Source organism: Tinamus guttatus, unplaced genomic scaffold (assembly GCF_059628265.1).
Source record: "Tinamus guttatus ecotype Peru unplaced genomic scaffold, ASM5962826v1 Tinamus_guttatus_pri_ptg000710l, whole genome shotgun sequence".
NCBI lineage: Eukaryota > Metazoa > Chordata > Aves > Tinamiformes > Tinamidae > Tinamus > Tinamus guttatus.
The window spans coordinates 2,238,317-2,264,399 of record NW_028289244.1 but is presented as its reverse complement, the minus strand read 5'-3'; the positions used below and the strand labels follow the sequence as shown (position 1 = coordinate 2,264,399).

General features: G+C 38.8%; 1 protein-coding gene across 2 annotated transcripts; it reads right to left on the bottom strand.

Moving 5' to 3' along the window:
- Positions 1 to 666: 666 nt before the first annotated feature.
- Positions 667 to 24,074, bottom strand: DDX46 (DEAD-box helicase 46). 2 transcript variants are annotated; one of them, XM_088536924.1, is made up of 24 exons: positions 24,006 to 24,074; positions 21,978 to 22,166; positions 21,559 to 21,699; positions 19,853 to 19,970; positions 18,801 to 18,966; positions 18,315 to 18,466; positions 17,898 to 18,011; positions 16,783 to 16,948; positions 16,206 to 16,326; positions 15,681 to 15,856; positions 15,107 to 15,228; positions 13,944 to 14,022; positions 12,045 to 12,127; positions 11,126 to 11,290; positions 9,976 to 10,138; positions 9,235 to 9,428; positions 8,532 to 8,669; positions 7,946 to 8,095; positions 7,292 to 7,489; positions 6,462 to 6,680; positions 4,153 to 4,297; positions 3,381 to 3,454; positions 2,566 to 2,644; positions 667 to 1,539 (listed from the first exon to the last, which is right to left on the bottom strand). In XM_088536924.1, exons 1-23 carry the CDS (start codon positions 24,020 to 24,022, stop codon positions 2,597 to 2,599), a joined length of 3,138 nt encoding a protein of 1,045 aa, XP_088393050.1. In that variant the 5' UTR covers positions 24,023 to 24,074; the 3' UTR covers positions 667 to 1,539; positions 2,566 to 2,596. The 2 variants fall into 2 exon arrangements, with proteins under 2 accessions (XP_088393050.1, XP_088393049.1); XM_088536923.1 differs by having other exon boundaries at positions 1,274 to 2,644.
- Between the last annotated feature and the right edge of the window lie 2,009 nt (positions 24,075 to 26,083).

The window sequence follows — 26,083 nt, the reverse complement described above, 5'->3', positions numbered from 1 at the left end:
ATCAGCACCAGACTCACGTGAAACAGACACAACAGCGAGCTCGTGATCCAGCAGCGACTGCCTCTTCCACTGATCTACCCCAAACACGCGTTTACTCCAGCACAAACCGGTCTAGAAAGCAGAGCTCATTCTCCTTGGGCAGGTAACGGAACAAGCCCTGCTTAGCAGCGTCCTTAAAACCACCACCAACCCCAAACCCGCCGACCAACCCACCCAGCGCAACAGCTGGTGCCAGGCAGAGGCCCAGGGAAACAGCCCCTCCACAGTGTTCATAAAGATCTTATTTATATTCATTAACACAGTTGGAAGGAACCAAATATAACACTTGTCATTAGTTAATTGCATCTTCTCCCTTTTTTCCTCATGTTTCTACCCTTTTTCTTTTTTTTTTTCTCTTCATGTTTGTTAACCTGAGTTTCTTTTCTCCTGGCACAGATGTATTTGGCTCCTGTTTTACTGTACCCGAACACCTGCACTGCACCTTTTCTGTGCAGCAGCCGCTTCTGAACTGAGCCTGAAGCACCTGACTGCACATCTAGAGAACAACAAGCCCTGTGACAGGTACCGTACACAGTTACAGGCTATCTGTTACAGGAAAAAAAAATGCAGAAGCAATGTAAGAAGTACCAAAAAGGAGTTATGCAGAAAGACAGTTTCTGAAAAATATACATTGAAAGTATTTTTATTTTTTGCTGGAATTTAAAAAACATAGGAATATTGACATTGCATTTAAAAACCCCAGGAAGTTGAAGATTATACATCGTTAATTCTCTGAAATCCAACAGTGCCAAAGCTGGACATCACAAAAATGTCTCCATCATGCCTCTCTTCTTTTTAAGGAATTACCTAGATATATATATATATATGAACATTTTGAAACAAGATTTTTGAAGAAATGTCAGACTGTCCAAGCTTGAAAGTACTCTTCACTAAACACATCCAAATCTCTCCTTATTCTGGGGGGACACTGCCAAAATTCAACCAAACAAGTTTTAGGAAACACATCAGAACCCACTTCTAATAGAAAGAAACCCAGTGTATTTAAAGGGAACCATAGGTTTTTATTTTGATTTTTTTTTTGAATTTTAAGATACATTATTGTGTGTGCTTATCATTTTGCTCAATGACTTATTTGCATTAACATTGGCAAGCATTATATTAAGGGTTTTTCTTATCCTAAATGTAACCCATTCATTTGTTAGGATCATTACTTTCCCTTCCTGCACTGAGAATAAGGTACACTGACATTGGAACAAGACAGTTGTAGGCAAACTGAAACAATCAGCATTTTAGGAAGAGAAGTTGTGAATTTGTACAGCTATGAAGCAATTCATACGATCTGTCTTCACGAGGTAAAGCAGTATATACACAGCTATTTTAAAATGACACATTTCTTCCCAGTGTGTCAGGTAAGGAAACCTTTCTACAAGTCCTTTTTGAAGGTCATCGCCTTGAAAGACTCAGAGCTGCTTGAATGAGACGATTCAAACTGCTACTGCTTCAGCCCCAGATAAGCACAGACACAGGGAAGTTAAATATCTAGAATAAGAAGCGTTTATCACTAATAGAAACGGTTTCATGGGGGTGAAACCTCAAAAAAGGTCTTGCCTGTCCCGGTACTATGGTAGCTTATTGACTGCAATGCTAGTCAATATACACGGAACTGACTCATAAATACTATTACTCAAGTTTGCCTAAAGCCATCTCCTAACAGTAATAAAGACAATCCTGGGTAAAATCACATTAAATGTATATATAAGAACACTATAAAAATTGACAAAGTCATATTTCATTACAAAAGAGGTTTCTCTTTTTTTTTCTGAGTATTTCTTTTTAAACTAAACAAGCTTTCAATCTTATGCCAGAGTGAGAAAAAAAATCAACTCCTAAAATTCTGATGTTTAGAAAAAAAAGAAAACTATTTTCACTATTTTCATACTACAAAACATTTCACTTTACAAAAAATCCAAAGATTTATTCTGTTACCATGATGATAAAGATAAAATGGGAAATGAAAGGGATGAAAAGATCTCAAAACTAGATCTCAAGTATTTTGGGGTAAAATTCTCTACTCTGATCATTGCGAGACTCTCTGACGTAACAACATGTTTGGACCAGAAATGAATATATGTGGAACCAGCCAGAGAGATGCTATGGATCAGAAGAAAGTCCTGCCTTTATTTTGGTGTTTTATCATTATTCCAGTATAAACTGATATGATGTAAATCATCCCCACAATAAGAAACAGGTACATTCTAACAATTTCCAACACAAGTCCCAACATTGTTTAATTTACTCAACAGTATAGTCTGTCAGGAAAATTAAAATCTGTTTTATTTGATATTCTTCATGGTGAAAAGTATTAAACTACACTTTTAAATTAAATCATGCTCTGCCCAAACTGGTTTGCTTTAAGACTTCTAACCTTAGCGGAGAGAATTAAGATGTCTCAGCAAGTATCAATTTTGTGTTAAAAAAAGTCCGCAAGACAAAATAAAAAAATTCTTAATTTACAGTAAGCAGTGTAAACAGCAAAAACAACAGAAGCCACAAAGTTTTACACACCAGCTGCTGGCAGACAGATTGCTCCAAATACTTATAGAACTTTGTATCTTCCTTTGTTGGTTGGTTGGTATGAATTTTGCTGCAAATAAAGAAGAGAATCACAGTTAAAATTGCAATAGGAAAGTGAGTTGCAATAAAATTCCCCGGCAATAAATGCACAACACAAATTATTAGGCAGTTCTATAGCAATCTCCTTCCTCTAGAAGTCAAAAGAAACATTTATGGGGAAGACAACAATTCTGAAAATGGAGCAGAAGAGTAAAGGCTCAGGGGGACCAGGTGAACTGCTGAGCTGAAAGGCTACTTGAAGAGAAGGACAAAGCAGACACCACGGCGCTGAATACAGTTTTACCGAGGGTCACTCCAGAGAAAGTCAAGGTTTCTCTAACCAGAGAACCCAAAACACAGTTTCTCAAGACCATATCTTATTTGGAAATAGAGTATATTGGACACAGCTAATTATTAGTGGGCTATGCTGCAGAGTTAAGGCAGGCAGCTCTCCCATCACCCTTTCCGTCTGATAAAGATGATATTGGGAAAAACAACGAGGGACTGACCCGTTTAAAGGGTTTTGGGACAGAAATTTCTGTTGATGTCCTATCTCCATCTGCTGGTTGGATAATAGCCATATGCCCAGCTAGCTGACCAGAATAACGCGCTTTCGGGGCTGTTCAATGAAACTGTTTTTTAGATCTACAGTTTCAGGAGCCTGATAAAAACTTAATAGCACTGCTAAAGTGTAAACATTTACAGGAATCAGTCTCATAAAGCATTAAGAGAAACACATTCCTCTGCATTCTCAAGATCTTACTCACCAATCTGATAAGTTCCTCTTTTATAAGTCGTGTGATTTCTGCCTTTGCTTTCTGTACAGCCAGTTCATTGGCACCTGAAGACACAAAATAACAGTGTTAGGCTCTTTCTGCATGAGAAATCTATGGAATAAACATTGCTGGCTATTAACTTTGCTGGCTATTTTCAGAAAACCTGTAAAACTTTACAGATACCCTCAGCTATTTGCTAATGAACACCAGTATTGCGTAGATTGCCACAGCTAGGTTGGATTTTGTTTTAAGAAAGACACTTAAAACTGACATTCATAATTTACTATCCAGGAATAGTTAAGATTAGAGGTTTCTTTAAGAAACGCTCCCAACCACAATGGAGAATTCCACAAACATCACAAGATATGCAAAGTGGCTATAGGTACCTGATGTAATCTCTTGTGCTCTTAGCTTCTTAAAGACAAAAAAGGACAAAATAAATATTTTTTCCCCTAATTTCACAGCAGCACAGGCAACATCTTTGTTCTTTTTTTTTTTTTTTTTTTTTTTTTGACACCACAATCTCTCCCAAATTGCTTCCGTACATGTTTGCTATTCTTCTGTGGCTGGTCAGTGTTTTCAGGAACAGCATCTCGACAGTCCCTTTCATAAAGTGTACCAAGATAACTGAGTGTTTCTGTAGTTATTATATTATTTGATCAGTCTGCAACTGAACATCTAAGGATTATGACTTGAAAGACTTTATGCCTAGTTATAAAACTACAATTATACCCTTACTGAAACATTTATAAAGAATACTTACTCTCAATAGCCAAATAAATCTTCCGTTCTCCTTCCTTGGGTTCCTTGCCTGGAGGGAAGTAAGTTCCTCTGATTGTAATAGCAGCTTCAGAATATTCACTGATTCTCTGCAGAGCTTCTTTGGATGTAACTTTCCATCTGGCAGTCTGCAAGGTGAAGGATGTGGCAGAGTGAACAGGGAGAACAGCACCACAGACAACGGGAATCCAAGGGGTACTCAACATCATAGATTAACAACAACAATATCCCACTGGAAAACACAGCCATGTCATTCTGTTTTTAACCTAACTGATTAAATCTCAATCCACGTTTTAAAGAGAAGGTATTAAAAAGAATTTATGTTCACAAGAAAAAGTCAAGGAAGGGAGAGAAAAGAAAGTGGGTATATAGCACCACCAAAGCAAAAGTTCTCCTTCCATTTTGCTACACTGGAAGTTTAAAAGCTGTACTTTTTTCCTTATGATTCTCGAAGCAGTACTTAATGGTATTTTATTCAGCATTCTTTGCACAGGAATAGACCTCAAGGGAAAATATGTGCTGTTAATGGGTGCAAGTAGCTGCATTTAACAAAAATAAATTCTGCTTAATTCTACACAGTTCATTGGTTGAAGACAAAAATAAGTGACCATTAAAATTGTTTTCATAAATAAAGACTAAGAAATAAATATTGCCAGTTACTTTTCAAACACTGGAAAATTGTCACAAATCTCAATAATATCCTCAAAAATACTTCAGTATCATAAAAGTATCCCATTCATTTAGACAATGAAATTATTACAAAACACTATTAGTTTATTAGAAGTTATTTCTAGCCTGAGCTGACTTTTTTGTCCTTTGTAACTCCTGGGGTGCTCCTGCATACAAAGGTGAAGAATGGAGCACAGGACTGGGATAGCTCACGGTGTCTCTGTGTGAAGGCAGTGCTATTTCTGACAGAAAGAAGCATCACCAGAAGGTCCCTGCTCTGTTCCTCACTGCTGGTAGGCTGAGCAAACACTTTGCATCTCATACCTTAAAGCAACTGCTTTTCCAGAAGCCAGCTTTGGAATACAGCCTCAGAAGGCCAGATGCATGTGCCTGGATCAGAACTTTCCTGTTACATTTACTCTGCACAGGAGGTGCCACGCCAGCATTACTCGCATGCTCAGAAATCACTGCACCCACCAATAAGGCAAAATATGCCAAAAGGAAGGCAGGACCCTGCATATCTTGTGTCACACGTGGTGGTATTAAGTGGTTGCACAGTAATTGTACCAGAAATAGCCTCACAATCAGCTTTCACTCTTGCTTTAAGTAGCTTCAGGTGATTATTTTACTTACTCTAGAATAGTCCCTGGCATCTCTGCTCTGCATTAAGCACTTAAACACACGTACAATAAAATATGAGTCCCTGGAAGACTTAGAGAGATTTTCCAGGGTCATAAGCAGCAATGATGATTCTCACTGATAAATTGCCACTTATATTTCAGCTTATTAGGGATTTCTCTTTTTATTTTTTTTCTTTTTGTTAACAAAATACTGAAGAACAAAGAATGCCAGAAAGCGGTGAAACGGTGAAAGGAGATAAGCTTTTTTTGTTTTCTTTAGTGCAGCTCTACAAACATTCCGAAGATCTACAAACTGCTTATTTGTAGATGTGAGTATGCAGATAGCAGAACAGCTACCTCCTGTCTAGCCATAAGAAGCTGGCTGTGTTTTGTAGCCAGCAGGCTTATCTTCAAAGGGCTAAAAGGATCCTTGGCAAAACGGTGAGTCCAGACAGACCATGTTCCATGAATGAAACACAGCTTAGGAATAGAGTTAAGAGGATTTCTGAGAGGGAAGGGTAACCAGCTGATAATGTAACAGCTTGATAAACCACAGCAAATGAAGAAGCACCTTGAATTTGTACAAGGACTTTGGCATCAGTTCTGTGTGACTTAGATCCAAAGGATCTGTGTGAGTTTGTTCCAGAGGAACAACTAAGGCAGATGAGAGCAGCAACAGACTGCAGAGGAAAACACCCAGGTAATAAGCAAGGAGCAGCACAGGAGACACAGTAGCAGGCTCTTTTATAAGAGCTAGATGGAGTCAGAAGATGTGGGTGTGAAAGAAGTCAATAGCTGAGGGTGAAAAGATTTCTGCGTGGTAGGAATTACTTGTTTTCATGATACTCTGTCTACAAGCTGAGAAGTAATCACATAAAATGTAGTAATTTCAATGAGGCACAATCAGAAAAAAAATATTGGAATAACCATAGTCTAAGCTGTAAAGGGAACCTTTGTTATATAACGGTCATTCAAATTCAATTATAGTAAACCAGTGACTTGCCTGTGGGAAGTCATTGATCTCCAATTCTTCTTCATATCTCTTGAAGGATTCATTTTGTCCTCCATCCTGTTTCTCTTCCTCCTGCTTTTCTATGGGTACATAATTGAGCTTAGCATTGATTTTTTCAGCCAGCTGCTCTGCAATAGTCTTGGCAGACACAGTAGGAGCTTGAATTGTGCCTCCTCTCAGGATGGCGTTTGTAGCCTGCTGCATCACATCCTGTTTAAAAGCAAAAAGATCACATTCAGAACAAGATAGCTAGAAGAAGTCCTGTACAAGCCAGCTTTCGCAGAACGTGGGTTTCATTAAAGATCTTGACATATCTTGAATGTCACCTAACGAATTCATCTTTAAAAATTCTCTTTCTCCTCTTTCCTTCTTCTCCGTACCTCCATCACTCCTGCATACCAAAGATTTTCTTGGGCTTGCTTAAGAGCTTAATTACTTATTTCAGAATATTCAACTCAAAATACCTTTGGGCCTTCCAGACCACATTAACCTAAGTCCAAATGGATTGGGCCCCATATGCCTCAGCAGAGAAGGATGTCCTGCAAGGCTGCTAAGGCAGCCAATTGTAACTCACTACTGATAAAATTACACAATTAACCCTTGGTGCCGGGACACATAAGGAATTCCCAGTTTTGTATTAAGCATATTAGCATGCCAGTACAAATCCTACAATTTATCACTGAGCTAGCCCAGCACAGATGAGCTAGATAATGTGGTACATTATTACTGCAAGGAGGAGCTAAATAAAAAAGCAGCCAAGGAACTTTAAAAATATTCTATATGACATTTATTAAGAAAAATTGCTCTGTAAAGAGTCTGACCTTGAAGTGGAAAGGGACAAATACTTGTGCCTCTGCTCCAAGATTCTTCTGAGCATTGATTCTCAAAGCCAATCTTTTAGCAATTTCCAGTTTTTCTGCATTACCAGCTGATGGTGTAGGAACATTTGATGTTCCTGGCGTGCCCATGTCTTTTACTCTTTTCTTTGAATTGAACATGCTTTCAATTTGTTCATCAATCTAAAGAAAACAACAGTAATTAGATCACTGCATATACCATTGGATAACCTTATCCTAAAGAAAGGAAACACTAAGATACACTTAGTTTGCAAAAAGAGCAGATGATCAAATAATCAGGTAAAGGTTTGAACAACTTAGCAAAAAGATTTAGTTCCCATTTCACAAAAAAAAGAACAACAAAAAAGATTGACATTGCAAAGACAAATGTTGTACCATTTTAGCTATAAAATCCCAGCAAGTCAGGAGCATTCTCTCAAGATGTTCACAGGAGAACTACATATCTTTTACGTCAAAGAATGTATGAACCTACTCACAGAATTCAACTAGTTAAGTCAGTAGCATAGGACATGGAGTAACAAAAATCCATGAATTCTGCAAAATGTTATGTAATCTACTGGAGGAAAAAAAAATGACACTGGAAATCCTTAGAGAACTTAGCTATTTTCAGATGCTTACATCAACAGCTGTATCTTCATCATCTGAATCTTGCAAGCCAAGAGCTGCTTTTTGTAGTTTCTTTCGTTCATTAGCCAAAGCCTGTTCCGTTTCATCAAATTTAAAACCTTTGCCAGAGAATCCACTGCTTTTTTTAATCAGCTTTCCCTCCTAAAAACAAAAAAGTTTATTTTTATACTTAAATACAAATTTTGCAACTCACTTCCAGTAGTCATAAAGTAACTGTGGAAACATACAAATTACTTTGAAGTTATTTATTAAGAAAAATAAATATTAGGGCATTTAGAAAGCTCTTCCAAATTTAAAAACTATTTTACAATGTAGTGCAATGCAAAGTTACTTTAGTTCTGCAGATAGAAACAATAAACGGTTCAGATTTTGTGTGCTCCTCAAATACTATAGGAAAAAAATCTGTTCTTATATGTGTAAAACTTTGAGGTCAACATTTTCAGTATAAGCAAGATCCTCTGATGGAGAGAGCTGTAGAAATAACACATGAGTTCTGGGAAAGAGCTTTTATGTGAATTTTGGTAACAGCCAAAGTGCCACTTATACAGTGGGCCCTTCCCCAGCCCATGGTACTTACAGCCTTTTGCTGGTCTTTGAAGTCAGCCCAGAGCTTCTCCAAGTCGGTAGGAATTGGATTCCCAGACAACTCCAAAGCCTTAATGATATCACCGGCATACCGTGCCTGATCCTCAGTAATGAACGTGTATGCATATCCCTAGGCAAAATTCATTTTTAAAAAGGTAAATGAAAACCTATACAGACATTTTAACTCTACTGAAGCACTTTTGCACAGATGCTATTGTTCTGGTCAATAGATGCAGTCATGATATTCATGTATGTTTTATTTTTTTCTTATCTTAGCAAGAATATAGAACAAATAATATGATTTCCCAAGGAACTGATAAGGAAGTGATCAATCACAGATGGTAAAAGTCTTTCCTTTCAATCTTGTCATGGTTATAAGTTTGAAAAGTAAAATCATGCACATTAGTAGGCATATTTCCAAGAGTGAAAATACATTTTTCAGCTACAAAATGGAATTTAAAAGGACATTCATACATCAGAAGAATTTGTAAACTGCAGTTTCTCTAGTATTAAAATTCAGTCTGTATTTCACTCATGAGCTCTCTGAAAACCTTACAGACATTCTAAAGGAAAGGCTTCTTTCCATCAATATATGAAATACTCTTCTCTATGGCTACCTCTTGTGAACACCTTATCAACAATAAACATGGCAAAATTTGCAGCAAAACACAAAACAGGCAACTGATTTTACATACTTTATTGCCAGCTCGTCCAGTTCGGCCAGCTCTGTGCACATAATCCTCATAATGGTTGGGACAGCTATAGTTGACCACCAGCATCAATTGTTTTACGTCCAAGCCCCTTGCAGCTACAGATGTGGCCACCAGAAGTTTGCAAATTCCATTCTTGAAATCATTAATTATGCTGTCCCTGTCATATTGATCAATACCTGCAAGAAACCAGACAAAACAGTTGAGCTCTCCTGTTTATTCCTCTGTATTAGCTTTCTTGCACTAAATAAGTAGTTTTGTGCTTTCTTCTTACTGCATTTTCAAAAAACACTATGTAAAGAAATACTTTAAGATGGACAATATTTTGGAGAGATTTCCTCTTACTACTCCTTCATTAACATCACTATTTTAGAACAGTAAAACAACTGCCATTACTGTGGGATCTCAAAGTCTCATAATGCTCCCCATTAAATCTCTTCTGGGTGGTTTTGCAATAGCGAGCAGTCTAGCAAAGAGTATTGGCAGACAGGTGCCAACTCTCAGTTCCCCATGCTGGTGGACAGAGACAGGATTTGTCATCTGATGACATGAAATATATAACAGTATAGAATAATTAAGGAAAGCTCTGATGTCTATTTGAAATTACAAAGCAAAACCTGTTTGGAAGGAATACTATAGGTACTACAGTACTATAGGTACTAAATAGAAATATACTCCTCTCTGTAATTAACAAATCCCAATATTCTGATTTGAAGATAGCATTACCTCCGTGAAGAGACAAGCAGGGATAAGCAGCTCTCATTAAATCTTTTAACAGACCATCAGCATGTTCTTGTTTATCTACAAATATGATAACTGATCCTTTCTCCTGATAGAGTCCCAGCAGTTCAAGTAACTTCAAAAACTTGTTCTCCTCTTCTATGACAATCTGGAAAAAAAAACACAGAAAAGCAGAGCAGAGTTTAAGCTGTATCTTCAGTCATCAGAGACAATCAGGGGGCATAAAACATAAATTCAAGTAGCTTTACCTGTTGATTTATGCTATAACCATGCCCTGAAAACAGTTCCTGTGCTTTGTTAGTCAAAGAGCAACAGGATACAAACTAAAAAAAAAAACATTTCAATGCACAAAATGAATTCCTATTTCAACCACATATCTTTTTTTAAAGGAAAGTATAGTCTGCTGGTGTTAGATATGTGATAAGACAGCACCACAATATCATTCTGTTTGCAAATTAAAAGAACTTCATTATCTCTTGAATCTAATAAGCTAAAAGCTGTCAAAGAAACAAACTCTATTGGCAATATACAAAGGAATTTCTGTGTTTTAAACAATATTTACTACCACTACCCATCGTATTTCAACTGCTTCCACTGGCTACCACAGCTAGTTCATAAACAGTTAGACATTAAATAGAATGACAGCTCAGAAATCTTGCTTCCTAGAAGATAGTGACTTTACTTTTCCTTTCAAACCCTTCTGCATTTTACTCAGGGATTTTTTGGTCATAGGAGTATTTCCATGCTCTTCAGCTAGTACATACATCAATTCCATTTAAAATATTGCTAAACTTTTGTAAATTCTGTTTTTTTTTTATGCGACATTCCTTACAGCAAAAAATGGTACCTCCCCAATTAACACAAAAAGAAAAATAAATCTTATCAGCATAAAGGGACTTCATCTATGTGAATATTTATATGAATGTGTTAATTTTCAAAGTCAATACGTCAAACTGCTGCCAAGAAACAGAGCGAAATAAATAGAAGAAAAGTGAGTTCGTGTACAGTAAGGTTACCCAAAATCGAGCAATAAAAATGACCTGGATATGTTTATTTTCTATTTATATTCCATATTGCTGGAAATGTTCTTTTGCCTGCAAATCAGAAGATAAAAAAGCAGCTGTGTGATACTCACAACGTGTTGCTCCACATCAGAACAGACAACACTTCTGCCTCCAACCTGCACTTCTATGGGTTTACTCAGGATCCTCCGAGCTAAGGCCTCCATAGCTCTGGGAAAAGTAGCAGAGAACATGACAGTCTGACGGTCAGGCCTGACGTTGTCTACAATGCGCATGACCTGGTTTGAGAGAACGTTTCCAGTTAACATCCAAGTGCTGTAATTGAACCTAACACATGTACTGAGCAGTCTTCTCTAAAGCTTGAAGTTACCTATATCACACAGAACTCTAAACATTTCTTTACAGGTTTTATCTTGGGACCCTGGTGTTCTCAGTGGAAGACAAGCAAAACATGCTGGACTGGACAGGAGCTTGAGGAGCAGCGTGAAACCCTCCAGGGGCCCAAGAGAAACTCTGAACATGCAGCAGAAGCCCCACAGCTCAGGAGAGAAAATAAGGGAATATTCATGTTTTTGCAGAACAAAACAGTCTAATGGTAAGTGAAACAACCCTAGATATCAAAAGCTGCCAGCAAATACTGTATTCATCAGCAACATTTCTATCACTTCGTTCCCGTTTCCTGCAGGACATGGCCAGGAGATTTCAGAGGCTTTTTCACCAGGCTACAACTACTTATATGACACCCAAACAGGACTAAAACATGGTAAAAAAAAGTTCTGCAAGCGTCCAAGCTAAGCATGCTGGAAAATATACTTTTGAGCAAAGCTCTAACCAACACAAAAGTCCATCAAAATCAAAACTCACGATGCTAATACAAAGATCAAAGAGTTGGTTTAAACTGTCATTCATAAACAGAACATCTTAATGAGAAAGCAGTTGACATCTAAGGAAAAAAAATCACACAGATTCTCGCTGAATCCTCTAAGTGAGGAAATAACATCTTGCAGGAATGCCACTCATGTCATTAATTACCTGAGGCTCAAAACCCATGTCAAACATTCTGTCTGCCTCATCAAGTACAACATAAGTGACTCGGCGGAGATTTGTCACCCGACCTGTGAAAGGAGAGGAAAAAACACATGGGAAACAAAATCAAACGGAAATCTAATTTCCCTCAGGAGTAATCTTTTAAAAATGTTATAATATTCTCACTATCTTCTAAGAAACACGTTAATTATCTTTTTTAAAAAAATTCACTGAACGTGAATTTAAATTTCTCATTTTAATCGCATCTACATTCTGGGAAACGTGTAAGTATGCATAAGGCCCTTTATTTTGTCAAACTCTTCTCTTGCATACCATCATAGGGCCAGAAGAACCTGTAAAATTCAGAAAACAGCCCTCGCCAAAACACATCATAAAACTAAGACTGAGATGAAGCAAGGAGCCACATCAGCCATTATCTGACAGCGCCACCTAGAAAAAAACATATTAGAGATTACAGCGCATGTGTGGAAGGCAAAGTCCAGTGCTAACTGTTGCAGCCTCAGAAAAATTCCTTTTATACATTTTATTGCTTCCTCGGAGCTAGAAATAACTATTTGAGGATAATCAAGCTAGTTCTAGTTAACTGCTAACGCTATGCATCATAGAGAATAAGCAGTTTTCTTTCAAAATGGGTATCTACAGATTGAAAGCTACCCAGCCAAGCTACTAAGTTTAAAAATAAGAACCACCCCAAATTGTGGGACAGCTGGAAGCAAAATAAGCAAGTTGTATATCTGTTAACATCCTGAAATGACCATGGGTGAGATAGTTAACACCCTTCCCAGACAAGGAGCTAGAAGAGGTTCCCATTCATGAGAAGCATTTAACTCAAAGATTAAAGAATCACTTTCTCAAAAAAAAAAAAAAAAACACATGAACACTTCCAATTTCAAGTGCAACAACGTTGTTGAGTGCTCTCAGAATGGAAGCAGAATTTCCACATTTTCTACATCATCACTCAAGACTTATCAAGCTAAAGCAGAATTTGGTATTTGCTACTTCAGCAAATTGTAGCTGAGTCCTCAAATTATTTTTCAGAGATTTGGTGCTGCATTATTTTAAGATACTGAATTCACAGTTAAGTAAGAAAATAAGTATTTCTTAAATATGCCTTAAAAACCTATATATCTATTTAACATATTAACATCTTCATCCCCAAATAATAACTTCCTAAAATTACTTGGGAACAGCATTAATGTACCTACCTTTGACGATTTAAGTCTTGGAAGCCCAGTTCTATATGTCTTGAAGGTACTTTTTTCACAGAAGTTAAATAATGTCAACAGTTTAGTAGAGGTTTTGATGTGGAATAATTTAATAATAAAACTTTATCTAATAAGCATGCAATGGTTACACTAGGACAAAACCTCTTAAAGCTGCAGTGTCTCAGTTTAATCAACTTGAGTATTCGATGTAAGGGTAGTTCTTTCACATTTACACTCTCATTTAGGGAGGGCTGGGTTTTTTTATTATTTTTAATCAACACATGAAGACAGAGTCAGACACTGAATAGAAACAGGTAACTGCTGAGTTGCACTAACGATAATGAAGATCAATGAGCAGTCCAAATAGGCAACTGCTATTGAAACTGATCTTTGTCTAAATAACCTGAAGTTAAAAAAAAGTAGCAGCACGTTTTAAGTCGTAAACACTCTCAGAAACTCTTCAGGAATTTAAAAATTCCTGTCTCCCCCCAACAAAATCAAACCAAGAAAAAACTAAAGCTATTATTAGTGCTAAATATTCTTGACAGTTAAATAGTGCAGCCTGAAGAGATATAAGAAAATTCCATAAGACCATTTATCAAAATACATGATCTTTTGAATTTGTTAGAATTACACAACAAATATGTAAGTTCTCCATAGGAGAAGGTTTTCTACTCACCATTGTTAGCTGCTAACATGTCAATCATACGTCCAGGTGTACAAACAATAATTTCAGCACCTCTTTTGAGTTCAGCTATCTGATTTTAAAACACAGTAAACTTAATTTAACAAAACATTAAAAGTATTTTTATTTAACACAAGATGTGTGACCTTATAATGAATAAATCAACCTGCAATATCTTTGTCACTTTAATACAGCTGTTCTAGTACTGCAAATGGCTCTTTTAAAGATTCGCTGTACTGATTTCTTTGGAAAACTTTGCTATCTAAAAGGGTGACCTCTGACAACCTAGAGTCAGTCCCATTAGAAGTACATTTTTAATGAGGATGTGACTTCTGTACAGTTAAGGACCTATAAGAAAGCCTGCGTATTACATTAGGGACAACTGATGTGCTCACTACTGTTAATAAACTATGTTCCATCATACATGGTGACCGAACTTTGAAAATCTTCTCTGTAGTTTCCACAAATGGACGGGAAGAAAATATCCACCCAAATTCATCTCCAGATTAGGCTAACAACTATCATCTGATAAGGCAACAAAACAAGGTTAAGAGTTTCTGCCCAACCATCCCCAATATCTGAACTTGTTTTTTTCCTTGGGAATACAATTCTTGTGAAAAGAAATCTCCTCAATTATTTTCATACTGTCACATCACACAAATGGCTTAATTACTGCCAAGCTCAACACATAGATACGAACAAACAACCTCAGACTTTCAAGGACCAGACTTCAAGAATCTTCAAGACCACCATGAAAGCACTCTGCGTTCCTGTTCCCTGAAAGCATTTTATCCTGGCAGTTTGGACACGGAAAAGTAATTGCCAGGCACACACAGCAAGAGGGCTCTGACAACCCTGAGCACTGTTCTACGTTCCAAATCAGTGCTGATTAGCCATGCCAAACAAGTAAATGCCGTACACTCTACAGGCTGGAGGGAGATTCTCTACTTTATAACATCTAAATTAAGTGGAAATGCTAAAGTTTTTTGCACTACTATTCACACAGAGAAAATCCAGAACAAAAGTTGCAAACAAGGATTGCATTTATGGGAAAGAGAAACGAACTATGCACTGTAAGAACTATATTCACCGAGAAAGTAACATTAAACAAAAACAGATGAGAAAGACTTGACAAATAAGTTATTTCATTTGTTTACCTGTTCACTGATTCCTGTTCCTCCATACACACAGACAACTCGAAGCCCAAGTGTCTTTGAGAATTTCTTACACTCCTTGGTAATCTGCAAAGCCAACTCTCGAGTAGGTGTCATAATGACCGCTGTAAAACAAGCAATTTTTGTCATCCACAGTAAGATATGCTGTTACTTACATGATAAAATATAACCTCTTGTAATGAAGTTTAAAGCATTTCTGTTAAGTCTTGTGCAATTACTATACAATTTATTTGCGTGTGTTTTTAAAAAACACAATTTCAGGAGAGCTAAGACTGTACAGAGACAGGGTGGAAACCTGGTCAAAGTTTCGAAAAATCAAGAAGTAAAATCCCCCTTTTAGATATATGGGTTATGTAGGTGCCCTTAAAGTCCTGTGATCACAGAAATTTTGGTAACTGATTTTTTTTTTAATGCTACTCAAACTAACAGATGTAAACTTAAGTAAATATAAACTTAAGTGAATGTGCCTCTAACACCATCAAAAGAACTAAAGACCCTTCTAAAGGGTATACATGACTTTATTTAAATCACAGTTCTGAAAACAAAAGCTTTTTACCTATAGGACCTTCTCCTTCTTCTAACGCCCTCTGATCCATAATGTGTCTAAACATGGGCAAAAGAAAGGCAATAGTTTTTCCACTTCCCGTTTTAGCAATGCCAATCAAGTCACGTCCATTCATGATTGCTGGGATAGCCTGGGTTTGAATGGGAGTGGGCTTTTCATAGCCATGTCTTAAAGAATGGAAAAGAAAAAGATATTAGAAGAACAAATTTGTGATTCATATCTGTCAAATCCTAAATCCTGCTGAAATATATATATATGTATATATTTCATATATATTATGCCATTCAAAAAACAGAGCTCAATAATGAGGAAAAAATGTAAGTTACAAATGGCAGAAGGTATAGTCCATGGCAATAGCTCAACGCTGAGTAAAAGCCATTCTGATGACCGTGCACATATCATCTACAAAGATGGTGCACACTGAATTAAATAATGAAGAAAAAATGTTCTCTCGTAAACATATCAGAGATCACACTGAAGAAAACTGGAGCATGATATGGTTCACGAACTGCTTACTTTTTGAGGGCGGTGAGAATCTTCATAGAAATACCACATTGTACCCAAGTTTTTATTGGTTTGGGGCAGCCCTTTCCTTTGACTGTAATTCCCTCCAATTCCAGTCTGTACACATTCACCTCTGAAAGAGAGTTTGCATTACAATACAGTTGCATATGGAATTTCTCTACCACCTTGACAAAAATATTCTTAATCTGCCCCAGAACATGAAATATTAATTTTACCAACTCCAGAAGAACAGCTTTTAGTTTGTGATATATAGGTATGAGGTAGATAAGAAAAGACTTGGGTAAATTTTTCACTCAAAACCTTGTGTATAATCATGCAAACTTATCAATAATATTGTGATCTAATTGATTCAGTATTTTTTTCTCTATCAAGATGCTCCAAAGAATCCCCTCTTGCCTTTAAATTCTCCTCCAAGTTACTCTGAAGTCTTGAAGGAACAATGATTTTTATTTTCTTTCTTCAAAAATTATCTTTATATCCCAAGAGAACTGGCTGTTTCCTTGAACATAAAAACACAACACACTTTTCTTTAACAGTACCCAAAATGTTCGGTTGTTTTTGGCATTACCTTCCTGAGTCATTTTAGCTAGTTCTGGCACTTCAACATAGAAGTTTTTCCTGAAGGGCTCATATTCTATCTTTCCATGATCCACCGGTTCCAGCAGCTTTCTCTGCTTGGTCTGATAGCCAGTCAGGGCAGTCTGAAGATCAACCTCCTCCTCTTCTGAGGAATACTGTATAATTACACTTAGCATATTAGTTACTGTGAACAATTTTCTGAGAGGTTCTGGGTTTTCATTTACAAAAGAGCTTTATTCAGAAGCTACATTCAATCCTTTCCCCCTTTAGAATGCATACTGAAAACTGACTCTCATATAAGAGTTCCAATCATTCTTTTATCCATTTCTTTCATTTTCCTCACAAACCTAACTTTCACCGTGTTCTACACCACTTTCCTGATGTCAAAAATACTAACAACTAGACTAGCCTTGTCATTTAGAAATAATCACTGCTACATGTTAAAAGCAATACTAGGAAGAAAATACTAAAGAAAAAAAAAATGATGGAATGCAGCTGCCAAATCGATTTTTGGTTTGTTTTCATTGCCTTGGTGGGGTTTTTTGTTTGTTGCTTTTTTTATTCATTTTTTAATATTTTCTTCCTAATATTGCTTGTGAGTGATTCATGTCCAAGTGCAGTCATAGTTCCAAAAGATGCTCCCAACCCACCTTTAAACTAGTCTGGTACTACTAACACCACAAGTGCATGGAGTATAGCATGACCCAGCTACCTTGATATCTAGTCTACAGCTCGGCCAAGGATGCCTCCCTGAGCCCTCCCAGGCTGCTGTGTGTAACATATCATTAGAAACTCTCCAGGCCCACGACACCACAGCACAACCAACTGTTCTACGCTGTAATTCAATATCCATACTGATCTGCCCCTGCAGATCTATCCGCTTGTACCATCTAACCCCACCAAAGCACATTTGTTATGCACAGCCCATGTAACACCGAACGTTTATGAATAGGTTTAGGGCACTTGGGGTTTGTTGGAACATGTGACTTGGTGTAGTATCCTGCAACTCCTTTCTATTCTTTCCTTAATAGTAAAACAAGAATATCTACCTCTCATCAGCACCAAAAAAAAAGGCATAGTGGCAATACAAGACACTTCCATTACCTCCATTGCATCTTGGTCATTCTCCATGAGCTCCCCTTTCTTCTTTTCTGATTCTACAGCTGCCTTTTTAGTTGTCACCACAGTTACTACTTTGGTAACAGTTGGTCCAGATTTCTTAAAAAAAAAAAAAAAATCATGTTATAAAGCAGAAGATACATTATATAAAACAAAAAGAGTATACACACTTCTGAAGGCACTATGTTTTTTTTCCCCACTTCTTTTGATGAAATTTTAACAGGATAATGCTGATAGCTTGATAAAAACAGCAGGGAATCAAAGTTAAATGTATTTTATGCCCACTTTCTCACAACTATTTCTTGCTCTTTCGGCATATTTTCTCCTGTTTTTTTTTTGACACTAAGGCAGTGAAGCTCTTTTTAAATGAAAAATACGATAAATCCTAAAAAGTGATATTACCTTATCACTCCCACCTCCACCTTTCACGCTTCTCATATTAAACTTCTTGACCTCTTCTTTAACTTCTTCCATATAAGCATCCAAAGGGTCTAATTCTTCATCTTCAACCTCACTGCCTTCTTTTTCTCCTTCTGCAGCTTCCTCTTCATCATCTAATATAAGCAAGAAAAACATGAATAAAACAGGGAAAGAGCAAAGTATTCACACGTGTATTAAATTATTCCTTTGCCCATATAATTAACTGTCCAGTTTTATTACTGCATTTTTCCTCACCCAAATTCCTCCACTTTGTTAATCTCAATTGTATCTTAAACTATTTGAAGTCATAATCAGATTTATGCTTTATTTTATAGCTTACATTCTGAAAGCTATAATTTTCAGAAGTTAAACTGATGAAACTGTGTTTATATCACAGTTATCAGTTTATATCACAGTTATCAGTATAATGTATCACAGTTAAACTGTGACACATTATAAATTCAATACCATCATCGTCTTCTAAACTCCATTTTTTCCCCTGTTTCATCTCTTCAATTTCCTTTTTCAGTTCTCCTATGTTTTCCATAGCCTTCTTGCGTTGCTCTTCCCTCCACTTCTCCACTCTTTCTTTTCGTTTTCTCATTTCTTCCTCTAGTTTGTTCTGATCAAAATTCTACAATTAAAAAAAAAAGGTGAAAGTTATTAGCTACTGGCTTTAGTCTATGCTCTCTCAGAGTGAACATTTCTTCAGATCAATTAAGCTTTGTTTCAGCACACAGCAGAAGTTGGGACATCTACAAACCTGTAACAACAGAAGTAACTGAAAGATATCGAGATCAATGTTAACTCTTTCAAACAAGAAATCCAGTTTTCTGTGTTGTTTTTCAAGGTAACAGCTGGCATACAAGTTTTCAAATAACTACTCCTTAAGGAATTACACTTTACTTAGTAGGAAAAATATTCCACAACAGTGAGTTTCAATTTATCTTTGCCTTTGATCCATAAAAGGCTGAATAATTATTAAATTACCCTCTATATCCAATAGTCCTTGGAGTGGAACAAACTGAGATTGCTTAAGCATGGGCTGCCCTCACTGATAGGGCAGCCACTGTTAATAAAAAAGCGTGAAAGTGGCGGTTTTAGAAGAATTAGTTAAAATTACGAATGCAGGAACTTTTCACCTAGACACATCTTTCCATAACACGACTTTAAGCAAATCAAGCTTCTTTTTCCTTTTGTTCTTTGATTCCTGTCAAGTTCCATTGACCAAAGATTTTCCAGCAACCCTATCAACACCCAGAATGTGAAAAATGAGATACCCTCCATTCTTTCCTGTGGTTTGCAGGCTAAACAACTTCCAATCTTGAGCTGAGAAAAACATTCCTCATGCCAAGAACTAGAAGCCTACACCACAACAGGGGTCTGTGCTACCGAAGAGAGTACAGAAACTAATTCTTTAATTCAGTGGAGATTTTGTCCAGAGCTAAGATGGGTGTTTTTTTTTTTTTTCTGCTACTACAACAATCTGTTGGTTAATAGAAAACTGGTAAGATCATTACCTCAGTGGCCACAGTAGTCACAGGAGCATCCTTCTCCTTTTCTTCTTCTTTGTCATCTTTTTCTTTTTTCTTTTCTTTAGAAACTTCCACACCATCAGTTTTTTCTTTAGATCTTGATCTAAAATGCAAGATCGAAGATTATGTGTATCAGACTTAGAGCGTTCTGGCTTTTCTCAGGAGAATACACATGTGCTGGACAGAAACAATGCTATTAACACCATGAACAGGATTCTGGTTTTTACTATCTCACAAAGCACATTTTGCCTCCCCACGAACCCTTCAGTTTCATGGAATTCTTTCCTGCAGGCATGTAAGTGATGGGTTCACGGTTGGACCTGATGATCTGGAAGGTCTTTTCCAACCATAATGATTCTAATAATTCTGTAACTGCTAGAAATGTACAATTCATTACAACTATGCACTGATGCACACTCATCAGTTCTGTCTCCTCATTTCTTTACAGAACAAGTTGCAGACTTCATTTTCAGAACTCTTGCAAGTGACACTCTAGTGGTTCTACAGTTCATTTTAAACATCCTTGAAGACAGCACTTAGAAATGTAGAAAATGGATTTTAAAAATATCTGTCTACTGTATTTCTAGAGAAATGTAAAGTGATCTAGCACCTTGCCCTGGAATTTTGAACATACCCCTGAGTACTGTCTGAAAGACCTAAAAATCACATCCTCCTGACAAAATGTGCAGACCAGCATTAATTTTATATGTATCACAGATTTTATTATCCTTACATGCTTCCAATTAAATAAAGAAGAAGAAATAGATGTATTCCATATTGCTCACTCAAAACACTTAACAAACAGGAGGTAAGAAAGAGGTGGTAGCTTTACCAAGGGAGACTTCTTGTGCTTCTCTGAAACATGATGCTACATAATTCATCTTTCTGCACAACTATCGAGAACATCTTTTGTGGAATGCATGGATGAAACACCGAACACAAGTAGTGGCACCACTAGTGGCACTTCAAGCTCATATTACTATTCTCCGATAATTTATAGCACTTCAAAATTTCTTATGCTCATAAACCCATCTAAACTATAACAAAACAAAGATAACAAAGCTCTAAGCAAAGCACTGTTAGGCATACAAGGTGATGAACATAAAGTCAATAAAGTAAACGAGTACTAGAAAATATTTGCATTCTACAATTATTTTTAAGTAAACAGTCCTTTTTCTGTAAGTAAAGGAAACAATAATGTCCTTAGCACATGCCAGAGACTGCCTGTATTTTATCAATTTGCTAACACATGCTGGGCATAAAACATTATTTACTGAAGCATTATATACTGGAACGAGAGGCAGCAGAGAAGCACTACAAGACCTCAGAATGGTCTCAGGTTCAGTCTTAACTCTGAAATTAACTGCTTTTGGGGTTTTAGGTGTCACAACTTTAGCTGTAAACCAAGGCTTGGATCTTTTTTAAACAGAAACATTCTCGCACCAAACTGCAGGAGAACCAAGTAACACACAGATATGTTAGTATTCACAATCCTTCGAAGAAGGAATACATTTGATCCAGGAAGGCACCTTAAGCAATGGGAGAGACCAGACCAGAGCATTGCTGAATATTCTCTTTGTTTCACAAACCAAAGCTCCACATTGCTTTGTCTCACGATTCCTGACTGGCTACAAACAGTTTTACAATCAATATCGTGGCAACAAAACACAGTGATTAGGGAACACAAATACCTGTTCTCTGTTTTCTTGTTCTTGCTTGGACTAGGGGATCGAGACCGTCTCCCTCTACTCCTGCTTCTAGAGCGTCTTCTCTCTCGGCTCCGGGATCTTCTTCTCTCCCTGCTCCGCTCCCTTTCTCTACTTCTTGAACGCCTACCACAGAGCAAAATCACATTTATTTAGCACAACATAATGTAATCTTAGCCTGATCTGAAGGAATAGGTTGTGAAAGGAATCCAACACTGCTCAAGGGCACTACAAGTTCACAAACTCCTACACTAGCACCTAGATGCCATCTAATAAATGAAAATAAACTAAGCAGGATAAAATCCACCAGAAACAACACCAAAATAACCAGTTATACCAAAGGAACACTCGCATGCAGGTGCCTGGCATTTTTATGTGTATTGTGTGGGTTTCCCAGCTCCTACCTTTGACGCTTCCTGTCGCGCGACCGAGACCTTCTCTTGTCCCTGCTGCGCGACCGCTCCCGCCTGCGGTCCCGATCCCTGCTCCGGGAGCGCCGGTCGTCCCCACGTTTCCCTCGTTTATCCGACGGAGAGCGGCTCCTGGAGCGGCTGCCTGAGCGCCCGCGCGACGCGGAGCGCTTCCGGTAATGCCTGGTTTGCAAATTCACAAATGAAAAGAACATCAGTATGAGAAAAATAACTAATGCTATCAGAAGATGTATTTGTCACATTTACATGGACAGCAAAATAAAGAGCCTGCTTATCTTAATTTCTTGGAATTATTCATTTTCTAAACGTTTTTAATACTCTTGCAAAACTAATATGTGCACATTCCTAATAATGGCAAAATTAATTGGATTATTTGGTCTTTTTTTTTTTTTTAAGTTTTGATATACTGAGGAAAGAAAAGAAGCCCTTTTAGAAATGTGCTGATGAAGGGAAAAATGGCCAAACCGCAACCAAAGGAACACAGAAGGATGAGCACACGTGATGCAGCAGCCTCTCTGATGCTGGCACCACAAGGCACCCCATAAGGCCATCAGACGTCACCACAAAACCCTTGAGAAGTCAGTAGGGCTTCAAGGGGCTCTCATGGAAACACACGTCTCCTCCCCTCACTAACTCGTTTGTCCCAGGCAAACCGTGGGATGGGGTAGGGCTAGGATTTCTGCCCAAAACTCCTGCCTTCAGTGTACAAGTTAGGGGGACCTGCACTGGGACCATCTCCCCTCCAACTCCTGATTTTCCACCAGAATATCAGAAAAATCCCCTCCCTCATCCTCTTGTAATCCAAGACCACAGACCCTTTCACCCACCAGCCCGGTGGTACCGCGTGGGAAGCAGCAAAAAGCAAAGAAAGCAAAACCTCAAGCCCTTGGCCTCAAGCCCTTGGGTTCTCTCTTTCCCTTTCCTCGCTACCGGGCAGGGTTATATTACCACTGCATCAGCACTAAAAATAATAGCTTATTTCAGAGTGTGGATATATTTAGGCACCGCACACACATGGAGCCACAGCACCGTGGATACACTGCCCATCAGCAGCAAGGCCGCGCGTGCAGGACGTCTCTCAGGGCCAGATATCCCCGATTTCTTGCCCATCTCTGTCACCACGGCGCTGTGCAATGTGCTCCCTAGCCCCCCACTGAGTGTTTGGTACATTGGCTCCTACGGGACGGACACAGCGAGGCTGGTGTCTCATCCCAGCTCTCAAAAGCCCCTCCAAAACTCGCACAAATCAGGGAACGGTGCATTCGGGAGCATCAGGACCTGTGGAGCTGCTTGGAAAAGATCAGGTCGGCAAACGGGGTAGCGCGTCCGATCAGAGCAGCCTCGGTGGCTCTCAGCCGCCAGCGCCGCCGGGCTAACGAGTCTGGGCTAAGCGGGCTCCACCTGTGGGATCCCAGCACAAGCCCCAGGCCCACCTCAATTCCCGCTCCTTTGCCTCCCTCTGGATAAACCTTAACCCAGGATGTCCTCTCAGCCCTGGGACAGCCGCACGTGGCAGCACAAGACACCTATTGTCGTTGCGCTGCTGTTTCACGGGGATAAAACCCTAAAATTGAACTAATTAAGCAGGATGAAACTAAAGCCGCAGTCAGGGCCGCCACGTGCTGTAAGGGGACTTTCAGGGTACTAAGAGCGGTCCAAGCCCGGCCAGGAGACACAGGGCACTGAGCTGCGGCCCGAAACACGCGGCCCGGGGGGAGCCCGTTAAACACCGCGCTGGATCCGTGCCCGGGGACGGGAGATACGTGACCCCGCGTGGCTTAAAATGAAATATGGAGAAAAATAAAACGTAACAACAACAAAAAGGCGCGAGGCCGGGCGGCAAAGGACGCGGCTACGGGTGTTTTTAACAAACCCGAGAAGGCCCCAGGCCTCTTCCCCAGCGCGTCCCCCGGCCTGGAGCGCGGCGGCCCGGCCGGCCCCGCCGCGGCCCTCGGTCCCCCCCCCGCGCCGCCCCCGTCCCGGCGCCGATCCCCCCCTCACCTGGACTCGCGGCCCATGGCGGCGGCGGCGGCAGCGCGGGCCCGGCGCTACACGGCGGCCGCCATCCCGCGCCCCCGCGCCCGCCTGCCGAGCGCCGGCAGCTCCCGCCCCGCCGCTTCCTGCCCGCGCCGCCCCCTGGCGGCGGGAGGCCGCGCCGCGCGGCCCCGATTTCCGCCGCTTTTTCCCCAAACCCCCGCGCGAGGCCAACAGGGCAGCGCGGTTAACAACCTCCCCCAGCCATTGTAACAACCCATCGTAACAACCCTGCCTTTTTTCTTCCTTTTTTAAATTTATTTTTTAACGAAAAGAAACGTCAGGCAAAACGCAAGCAGAGCAGAAGGCGGTAACAAATATATCTTTAATAGAAAACAACCGGTTTGGCAATAAACATTAAATAGAATTATGTACATACGTGAAAATAAGTTAAAAATGGAATTAAGGAGGTTCGTTTCCTGATGAGGATGGAGAGTCTTGGGAAGTCGCTTTTGGGACGAAGCCGCAACTCCCATCCCACCCCCAGGAAGAGGCTGTTGTGGAAAATGGGGCGTTTTCGGGCTGGAAAGGGCCGGGTTAGGTCTCGTGGCTATGTTACTTTTACCACTTGGTCAAAGAAATGAAAAAAAAAAAAAGAAAAGAAAAACAAAAGCAAGTGGTTTAAATGTTTTCTTATTAATTAGCTGATCTGGATTGAAATATTTGTGAATGGGATTAGAAATTCAGTGCTTTTTGCAGAAATCAGCACCTACTATTTTTGAAATGTATTTGCCTCATATTTAGGCATATAAGGTCAGAAAGGGAATAATTTTTGAGCAAACTCATTACTTAATATAATGTTGAAATTCTGGCTATTTGAACTCTTTGAGCCTACAGAAGCTCTAGTCTAATTCTCAGCCAAAACCTTTTAACACTTGCACTGATAGACCTAATCCGGAATCCTTCCAGTCCTGCCCTGGAAGTCTGTAACAAGATATTCAGTATAAAATAACTAGTGAAAACTGAAAGAAAGCGTCAAATCCAAAACAAAAGCTTGTTGTTTTCACACCACAAACACGTACTGGACTTTGGAGTCAGAAATGCAGCACCAGAATTACAGCAGGCAGCTTGAACGGAGAAGATTAAGCAGAAAGCAGAGCCATTTATTTTAAGTACACATAATCAGTTTTGCTCCCTAAAATTTATGCTAATATCAACATAGCTAGATGTTTCCCTACACTTAAAATAAAAATAAAAAATAGCCTGGATTTCCTGAAAGTCCCAATCCCAAGCAAAAAATTACAAGTTGAAGGTAACATCAGGTTGAATTTCAACAGAAATTTTCACAGACCTTCAGCATTGAAGTCTGGCAATTTGGAATGACACCTCCTTCCTCTTACTGTTTAACACTCTTATGGGACTTAAGACAACACTCACTGATTTACTACTTTCCCCAGTCATAGGATTCATTTGTGTTTGTTTTCCTTTCACCTATGGTGCTGGACTCCCACAGGAATATTAAAATGCTATTTACATTATCCATGGATCTTTATGTGGGAGTCAACTCAAACTAACAGAGCAATGAGATACTTTATTTCATGGTCACCTGTAGTTTTTAGGCAGGAATGGCTGTTTTGATGTAACTGGGAGGATCTCAATAACACAGCACGGAAGATGGGAAATGAGCTAAGATTTAAGTATCTCTGCTGAATCAAAGACTATATGCTGTTGGGTAGCATTATTAAGCAGCAGGAGCAGAACTCCTGGGCAACTGGGATCCTGTTTACATGCAAACGTCTGGCAATTAACAGAGAAAAAAACACAGAGATGAATGTGGCATTCAGAATTGCCTAGTGCAATCCTGCAAGGAGCTAGGGGAAAAAAAGTTCCCCCATAATTTTGTAATTATGTAATCTTTTACATAAATTGGAGCAAATGTTTTATCATTTATCATGTTTACCAACCCAGGTTTCTTGCCAATATACATACATCTTTCCTTGCACGAGGCTAAACCATTGCTAAAAGAAAAGGTTAGAATGAAAGCACAGGTATGAGCTACCCTATCAGTAACAGGCTGCCAGGAACTCACAAACAGATGAGATGAA

What these genes read in the sequence shown, in the direction of transcription:
- DDX46 (XM_088536924.1), bottom strand. An exon ending in AGATCAATGACTTCCCACAG is followed by an intron (nt 4,298 to 6,461) that starts GCAAGTCACTGG and finishes TTCACCTTGCAG; the next exon opens with ACTGCCAGATGGAAAGTTAC. An exon ending in AAGAGGAACTTATCAGATTG is followed by an intron (nt 2,645 to 3,380) that starts GTGAGTAAGATC and finishes CTTTATTTGCAG; the next exon opens with CAAAATTCATACCAACCAAC.